Here is a 9,447-nt window from a genome sequence, read left to right on the forward strand (position 1 = left end):
GGAAGAATATTCGTATGACTGTCAACAGAGGGAAATTGTCCAAGGAGATATCACAAGGGCTTACAATAAAGGGATGGCAGTGCAAATAGAGAGAAAACAGTAAATCTAAAAGTAATTCCAAAGAAAACATTAATAAACTTTATTGAGTGATTAGATACAGAGAAATTAGGAGAGAGGAAGAAATCATATGGCTTTGAAATTTCAAGCCTGGGGCAGCAGTGTGAAATGATGATGAGTTAGTTTTGTCATTCAGTGTTGTGCTAAAATGGGGTATATTATTAGGCAAGGGGTCAGGGCCAGGGATACCTTTTTTGTTGTTGCCTGCATAGAGCTGATTCGAAAGGGGCGCAAAAGTCTGAGTTTTGGAGCTTTTTCCGGTTTAGGGGGTGGAAGGAAGAAGAGGACTGGGATGGGGTAGATAGAATAGCCAGCACGGTACATCATAACTGTAATAAGGATTTTTTTTGAATGGATGATGTGTGTCCTATTGGCCCAACATCTTTCAGACCCCTATAGGTATGACTATGTTTTGTTTCTGTGGCAATCTTCAAATCCCCAGAACAATTTAGGTGTCACAGGCAGCATTTAAAACGTATTCCTTGCTGGACGTGGTGGAGACGCCCCCAGTCCGTCGGGTCTCTAGCTGCAGTTCCGGAGGTTGGCCGCAGGGGGCAGACTCTGCGGCGGCCTGGAAAACTGGCGGGGGCGCGAGGCGCCGCTCTCTCTCGGGTCAGGCTCCCGGCTCCCGACTCCCGGCTCCCGGCTCCCGGCTCTCGGGTCTCCGCGCGCGGTGCGGAGCTTTTCCTAAAAAGACGCGCAGCCGAGGCGCGTGAGTGGGAGGACCCGGCAGGCAGTGTCGTCGGTTCCGCCCGCAGTCCGCAGCCCAGCTGAGCCCGGAGGCCGCCCGGATGGAGCCAGCGCTCCCAGTCGGAGCCCAGCCCCTTGTCGTATCCGCCCGAGAGAAGGGGGAGGGAAGGCCTCACAGGGCGGGGGTGGGGGTCGGGGGAACTGCGGTACGCGGTGGAGACTGGCGGGCGGCGGGCTGCGGTCAAGCCCACAGGCCGAGACGAGCAGGGGAGGGGGCTGGCGCGGGAGGCGATACCCGGGGCACCACGGAGGGCAGGCAGAGGGGCGGCAGCCTTCCACAGACCCTTGACTAGCGCTCACATACTGTCGAGGGTATGGAGATAAAGGGTCCTCTCCGGGAGCCCTGCACCCTCACCCTAGCCCAGAGGAACGGGCAATATGAGTAAGTAACCACCTGATTCCCGCAGAGGAGGGGAGCCTGCCATTACCGCCCAACCCCAAACCGCGATGAGCCACCTTCCCTCCTCCCACAGAGGCCACGCTGGCAACAGGTTCAGGGCCAGGTGTGAAGTGCGAGTGCTGTAACCACGGGGCTTTGTCCCCAACTTCCAAAACCCTGGATTGCTCCTGGCAGTGTGGCTCAGTGGAAGAACTCAATGGGTGGGGAAGCAGGAATTCTGGGTTCTTAGTTCCTGTCCCTGCAACTGACATGGGTTGTGTAACCTTGGGCAAGTCAATGAAGCTTTCTGGGTGTTAGTTACTTCATCAGTTAAATGAAAACATTAACTGCTTACCTTATAGCCTTTGGAGGTGTAACTGGGAGAATAATAAATGTGAAAGTGGCTTGCAAAAAGTAAAAGTACTATCGGATCGCTTCATTGTTAACCTTGACAGAAGTGCCTTTTCTTAACTCCATCCAACGGGTTCCTCTAGTCTCCCCACAATCTTAATCCAACTTGATAGATGGCATATTCATTAACGGTTTAGTGTCCGGCAGTAACTGCCTCATTTATTGAAATGACTGTTAAAGTAATGAAATGTGCAGAAATACAAACATTTGGCATTTTATCAGTGTGTTACCTTCCACTCTGCCTTGTAAATAGGAGCTCAGTAAATACTGTTGACTGATTGATCAAAAGATTATTTTGATAAGCAATCACTATAGCTGCTGCTTTCACTCCCTTGCCACAAATGCTTCATAGTAAAAGTATCTATGTCGACCATCACATATCATAGGCCCCTATTCCTGTGTGCCCGAGCCACCTCCCTTGGTGTTCACAGGTTTCTTGACATCAGAGTTTAAAAATTGTTGATCACTTAAATCCTGCCATCACCCAACGTTGTATTCTGCCTAAAAACATTTTTTCTCAGCCCTCACTTTTAGAATATCCAGACTCAGTCTGTGTCTATGCTAATTATACAGAAGAAATTCCCACTGGCCTATCCTGCCCTTTTCTGAGACTCTTGATGCCACTCTTAACGACGTCAACTGGTTCTATGAAGTAGGTCTTTCCTGTGTCCTGTTTGGTCAGTTGTGTTGATGTAGGAAACTCATTTTTCCCAGATTTCATCAAACCCTGGAAGACCAATTGAACAGAAACATGAATTGAAAGGTAGAATACCTCTGCCACTTCCAGAGGCTAGAATAGAGTGGAGAGATGTGACCCTTGGGCAAATCAGTAAATTGTTTTGTGCCTTGCTTCCCTCTTCTGTAAAAACAAAATTATGATGATTAAATAAAGTAGCTACATTATTGAGATGATCACAGCCTAGGATCTGGTCCCTTGGTTCTGTAGGTTTGGAACGCTATTCAGCTAATAAGGGAATAAACAGCTGGTTTTGAGATAAATGTCTCATTCTTTCTGAGCTCTTGTACTGGAACTTTTAAACTTGCAGTAGTAGCTCTCCTAACTATTTTGTCTTTCCCACATAGAAATCAAATTCTTGTGTTCTATAGCTATATGTTATGATGGTATAGCAGCAACTAACACTTAAGTACTAACACTTAAAAGTACACAGCACTTACTGTGCTGTGTACTTTTCTAAGCACTTTTTGTGAATTAGTTCATTTAACCCTCATGTGAGCAGTACTATGAAATAGTAATATTTTTGCCATCATCCCTCTTTTCTGGATCTAGAAGTTGAGATACAGAGAGGTTAAGTCACTTGTTCACAGTCAGAATGTAGCCTAGTGAAGATTTGAACCCATGTAACGTCTCAGAATTAGATTATCTGAGAATTCTTTTTAGAAATCATTTATTAGAGACACCTGTAATCCTAAAATTCTTATCCCTTTGGTGCCTTCTCTGAATTGGTTGTCCAGAACTTTTGTACTTTTGGCCTTTTTATCCTAGAACTTGAAGGCTGTTTTAATCTTTAGTTCTGTAGTTACTCCTATCGACCATAGGAGAAATTTATGTGAGACATTAACATTACAGTTGAAAATAAGTTTTTTGGAAACAACCAAACACTAACATTCATTTTTTTTCAAGGAAAATTGATTATGATGCAACTGTTTCATCTTTAACCTTCATTGAATGACTCAAAGTATGTTCATATCACTCTGTTCTGTTTGACGACTACCAAATTCTGATTTCTATTGTTTTGTCATGTACCTGTTATTTTTCATCTTTCTGTTCTGAAAGGAATGGTTATAGTTAGGTAGAATTTTTATCATTATTCTTAGCCCTACTCTCTTGGTACAATTTATTTAGTGACTAACATATTGTAAATACTCAATAAATATTTGTGGAATTGACTTAAATTCCCAGTTTATCTTTGTTTTCTGATGGGCTGGTTTTTTGGGGGAGTGCATTTTTTTTTACTGAGATATGTAATGATTCGATATTTGTATATGTTGTCAAATGATCACATATAGTTAACATTTTTTTCCTGTGATGAGAACTTTTAAGATTTATTATTTTAGCAACTTTCAAATATACAATTCAGAATTATTAACTCTAGTCACCATGCTGTACGTTACTTCCCCATGACTTATAAAGACTTTTGTACTTTTTGTTTACCTTCACCAATTTTCCCCACCTCCTACCTGCCTGCATTTGAGGTCTACCAGTCTTTTCTCTGTATCTATGAGATTTTTTTTAAAAAATATTTTTATTAGTTTGTTGAGATCATACAGTATTTGTCTTTCTCTGATTTATTTCACTTAGCATAATGCCTTCAAGTTCCATCCATGTTATCTGTTTTGTGATGGTTTTTAAAACAATACAATCCAGTTGAAGCTTTACTGCTAATGTTTAACACCATTTCTAGTCTAGTTACTTTGAGATTATATTGGTTGGTGTGCATTTTCCTCAAAGTAAGCTCTTCCTCCTTGACCTTTGCATTTTCAGCCTTTATCTAGTTTCTGTTCTCCATCTGGGTTTCTAGGACTTGCCTTGACTCATGAATTTTGCAGGTTGAAAGGGTCCCATATTCCTCTAGTCATCTTAAAATACAAACCCTTGCAAATTAGGCAAGCAGGATCAGAGCGGACAGACAGCATTATTTTGCTTAGTTCTGTCTAAACAATTTCTTTCCCCAGGTTATCTCCTTAAAAGATAACACATTTGAAAAAAAATTTCAAAAAGTTAAAATAACAAGTCCCCCCCCAAAGACAACAAAATATAAATCAAAACCTTCAAAACAATGACATTTTTAATGTCAGTAGTTGAATAATTATATTTAGAAATTCATCTCTTTATAGCTTAATCTAGTTTGGGTATTCAACCAGTATTTATTGAGCACCTATTAGGCAGGAGACAAAACTGAATATGATTGGGTCCTTGCTTTCAAGGAGCTCAAATCAGTGTGGGAAATAAATATAACTTTAATGGAGTATGTAGTGCTCTATTAGAGGGGCAAGCAAAGGAGACGAGGCCACTGGCTCTGTTTGGGAGTATTGGGGGAAGCTTCACCCAGTAGGTGATGTTGAGCTGGGTCTCAGGAAGGAGTGTTCCTGGCAAAAAGAACCACCTAAAGAGTGCTTGATTTGAGGGGAGATAGGAGGTATTCAGAATGCCACTTACCAATAGGTTATACCTTGATTCTGGGCCACTAAAGGATAAGTAGTTAAATGAAAATTTCAGGAGTACGTAGGAATTTAGAAGTCTCACGTTTCATACCAGTGGGGGTGGGAGGGCAGATTCTTCAGTCATGTTTACCTAGAACTACCCACATGATGTTGGAAACCAGAGTGAAAGCACAAGGGATGTAAAGGCAATGTGGTTGTCGGATCTGCTACCTTGTTGGTCACTGGGCTTATTTTAACCAATCCAGCTGGCTGGACACCTCCTCTTCCTTCTCCATGAACCTGTATACTTGTTCGAAGAGATGGAACTATTTTTTGGTGAAAGTCATGTGGATGTAATAAATAAAAACTAATTTAAAAACTTTCTAATTTCATTCAACAAACTTGAATGACTGTGATGTGCCAGGTACTATGCTAAGTGCTAGAAATACTGTGGTGGAAAGACAGCCATAGTCCCTTGCCCTCATGGAGTTCACACCTAGCTATTAATTCTTTAGTATGCATACTTTGAAGGTGCATGTGCTGTAATTCATTGGTAGCTGTTCTTAGGATATAGACTATTCTATGTTCTTTATGGCATAGAACAGTGTGAGTATTCAGATATTAATCACCACTGATATCCTTTTAGACCTAAAGCAGTATCTAGCTGTCATGATGCTCAGATACAGGGAACAAGATACTGCAAGCCTAATCAATACAGACTAGATGTGTGTAACAACACAGCAGTGTATTTTGTTAAATATTTGGGTTTTTCCATAGCTATTCATTGATGCATTCTTCTGTTTCCTAGGTTAATAATCCAGTTGCATGCGAAGGAACAGCGTGTTCAAGATATCATTCCTATAAATAGCCACTTTAGATGTGTTCAAGGTACTAGCTTTAATTGCTTGGCTAGTTTTATAATGTTTTTCTTTGGCCATTGCCTTGTATAATACCATACATATTGAAATTTGTCACTGCATGTAAAATGAAACATATTACTCCTTGCATAAAAAGATATTATTAATCTACCATTCAGAAGATGATAAATGCTTCATCTAAGAGCGCTGAAGCATTATATTGTATATACAGAGGATACCCAAAAAGAGTGCCAAAAAATGTATACACATTTTAAGAAAGGAAAAATCTATTAATATATACCAATAACAAAAGATGAATACAAGTCATGTTAGACTTCTGCAATTACAAGAGGTGGGTGCTCAGAGTGGTTACCATCAGTGTCCAGACACTTCTGATTATGGTGAACTGCTTGAGCGTTGACCAAAATGTTAGCATCTCTTAAAATGTGTGTATATTTTTTGGCACCCTTGGAATATAGTCTCGCTTTCCTGGCTGGGGGTTATAGATGTATGTAGTCTGTTGCCTACATAGGTAGTCTTTTTTGCTGATGGACATATATGTAGATTTAAATGACATTCTTGGGTTTAACTGACACACTGCTCACTCTAAAATAGCAAGGTCACTAGGATTCACACACTTTCAGCACTTTCTACCCTCACTATTTGAAATTAAAACATTTAGCAACATGCCTTGACAGATTGTAATACCTTATACTCAATTATGCTGATTCTGAAACCTTGACATTGGTGAGTCATGAGAAAATTGACTCCTGGGAGGAATTATTGGGCTTCCTGCCCTCAAATTTAGGGACAGAGAACATAAAATCTGTTGTTTCATCTGCTACAATGAGACTCAAAAATTGGGAGGCTTCTGTAGGAGGTGTTGCTTCTGTCATGTCACACTGCTCTCAAAAGGAAATTGATTACTAAAGAACAAATGCATTATGTTTCCAGTGGGTCCATTGGCTTCATCAGATTGAAGCATTCTGTATCAGCTGTAGCTTCTTGGAAAACTTGAATCCTACATGCATGGATTCTTTCTTAAATTACATTGAACTTTTTTTATCACAAAACTAATGTATATACTGTAAAAATTTTGGAAAGAACAGAAAAATATAAAGAAAAGCAAATTCTCATCCTTCAAAGATAAACATTTAACTTTTTCATTTTTTTAACACATGTAACTTTTAGAGTCAGTGGAATTCATACTACACAGGTTTTTTTTTTCTTTTTTTAAGGAGAATAGTACCTTTTGTTTATTAATGTTGCAAAATTGTGTGCTCTGGTTTCTCTTCAGATCGTATAAATCTTTAGCCTTTTACACATAGTTTTTTGTCTTTTCCGCATACCATATTATAAGTGCTTTTTCATACTATTGATAGCTATATAATATTCCATTTTTATGAATGGCCCATAATGTAATTATTTTCTTGTGTTTGACATTCGGGTTATTTTCTGTTAGTATAGATAGTAAAGTGATGAACATGTCTGTACATAAATCTTCCCGCATGTCTCTTATTTCCTTAAGATTTATTCCTGTAAGTAGAAATACTAAGTGGGTATGACTTTGTAAGACAGCATGTATTAAGAATTAAAAATACCTGCAGTGAATAGTATCCACACTGTAACAGGGTCGGCAAACTTCTGAGATGGAAGAGCCGCCAGGGCTCAGCAAACTGCGGCTCACGAGCCACATGCGGCTCTTTGGGTACATACATGTGGCTCTGAAGTAAAATCAAAAATGAAAATAAAACTATCATAGTTTCATTTATAAAATTTTTAAAGGACATTCACATAATGGTGATTATGTAAAAATATATTTATGGCTCTCAAATAATTTTTAAATTGTTGTGAGGAACAGGATTACCTCTTCCAGGGATCGGCAAACCTTTGGGACAGAACATACCCAAGGAGCCGCATGTGGCTCATGAGCTGCAGTTTGCCGACCCTTGGTATAGAAGAATGAAGTTATAGCCATTCAGCTTGCCCTGTGTTAGAGACATTGAGCAAGGCACCAGCATGCCATAGCGAGTTGCTGTAGTCACCTCACTTTTGGTGTAACACCCTTTATTACATACCAGCCCTTTAAGGAGGAGAAAAGCCAAAAACATGACTTTACATTAGTATCCTATTAACTCTTTATCTTTTTGAACTACTGCTAGAGCCTTTTTATCCTATTTTTCTTAGTATTGTTTTTAAAAAGAAATAACATATTTTTAGATTGGAATCTAGGAAAATATGTGTGTGTACACACAGTAGTTCCCTGTAACCAAAAGAACAGTTACCTCCTTGAGTTTTCATATCTTTTCTGTTTCCCGACCTGTGCATCTTTTGAAAAGTCTATAAATAATCAGCTTTTAAAGAGTTAAAGTTACTGAAGAACAGTGGTAAACATATAATAGTTATGTCCTAATGCCCTATTGTCCCTTGCTCCATTATGCTAGTAAAAATATTGAGACTATTTTCTAATATTAAACAACTTAGTTCCTTACCGGTTGCTTCTGTTCTACCTGAATAATGGAGCCAAATACACAATCCAGGTTTGTGAGAGAGCTGGAAAAGGCTGAGACTCCATCTGGCCACTGTAGACGGAGGCTAACCCCAAAGAGTCAGTACCCAGTGTTCAACTAGTCAGGAGGGTCTGGCAGGTGCTGTTGGACAAATACAGGGAAGTTAGAGAGGAAGAGATGTGTTGGATATAGACACTAGAGGTAAGGAAGGAAGTTCATGGAGAGCCATGGAAAAAAAAGAACTCTGAACTTGGAGACTATGCTTTGCCCCAATTTACACTTTTTTGTTGGGTGTGGTAGGCCTTGGACCTACAGGTATTAAATGTAGCCTGAAGGTCAATAAATTCAGGTATTCTGTGTTCTGGTACAGGGCTGGGGCAGAGGTAATCACTGGGAAATTTTTAGAGACAAGTTCTGAGTTAAAGTAATTCATCTCTGGGCCTTTGGGGTCACTTCCTTGGGTTTTATAAGAATTGTCTAAATGATACAATTAGATTGTATTAAATTAATATGTTCTAGTTAGGGGTAATTAAACTCACTTTCACTTGAATTAACATGTTGTTATATTACCCACTATTGTCATTCCTTGATTTGCTTTCAGGCATTCCATTCAGTTACTTGTTCACTTCATGTTTCTTTTAGTTGAATTGCTCAGAATCTTTTGAACCTAATGCTATTAAAATCCTGTTTTTTAAATGCTGAGCAAAAAAATCAAAGGATTTTAAAAATGTGTTTTAAGATCTAGGAGTGGTGAATGAGAGAAGCAGTTATTTAATCAGGCAAATAGTTCTTTTGGTTTTCTCTCCCCTGATCCCATTCTTTCTTCTTTTCCCTCAGAAGCAGAAGAAACTCTTTTGATTGATATAGCTTCAAACAGTGAGTATCTTTCTGAATGGAGTTGATTTTCATTCAACAGATATTTACTTGAATACCCACTATATTTAAGACACCTCTTTTGGCACATCTTTTATCTTACCATCTTATCCTCGATTCTCCATTTTCTTCAGGCAGCCATACAAATTAGCATTATCTCCCAAAACCATTTAGGTTAACTAATCATAAGAAAAAGCAAGTGGCTGGCAAGAATCTTGACTGGCTGAAAATGCGATCTGCTTTCCTTTTTTTCCTGTTTTCTTTTTTATTATTATTAGTTTCAGGTATACAAAACAATGCAATAGTTATACTTTTCACCCCTGACAAAGTGACAACCCCCTTCCCCCAATCCGCCACTCCACTCCCCCACCCCCAATAGATCATACGT

The 9,447-nt window shown here is 39.5% G+C and overlaps 1 protein-coding gene across 3 annotated transcripts in view; it reads left to right on the plus strand.

The window, feature by feature from the left end:
- The first annotated feature begins 1,160 nt into the window (after positions 1 to 1,160).
- OCRL (OCRL inositol polyphosphate-5-phosphatase) overlaps positions 1,161 to 9,447 on the plus strand; it is a 63,685-nt gene continuing 55,398 nt past the window's right edge. For 2 of the 3 annotated variants that reach the window (XM_019653928.1, XM_019653930.1), the window contains exons 1-3: positions 1,169 to 1,249; positions 5,628 to 5,707; positions 9,024 to 9,062. In XM_019653928.1, coding sequence (XP_019509473.1) covers positions 1,182 to 1,249; positions 5,628 to 5,707; positions 9,024 to 9,062 — 187 coding nt within the window. In that variant the 5' untranslated portion in view covers positions 1,169 to 1,181. Of the gene's footprint in view, positions 1,250 to 2,178; positions 2,310 to 5,627; positions 5,708 to 9,023; positions 9,063 to 9,447 lie in introns of all 3 variants that reach the window. The other variant, XM_019653929.1, reaches the window with a different exon arrangement.

The sequence above is a fragment of the Hipposideros armiger genome, unplaced genomic scaffold (assembly GCF_001890085.2).
Source record: "Hipposideros armiger isolate ML-2016 unplaced genomic scaffold, ASM189008v1 scaffold_210, whole genome shotgun sequence".
Classification (NCBI taxonomy): domain Eukaryota; kingdom Metazoa; phylum Chordata; class Mammalia; order Chiroptera; family Hipposideridae; genus Hipposideros; species Hipposideros armiger.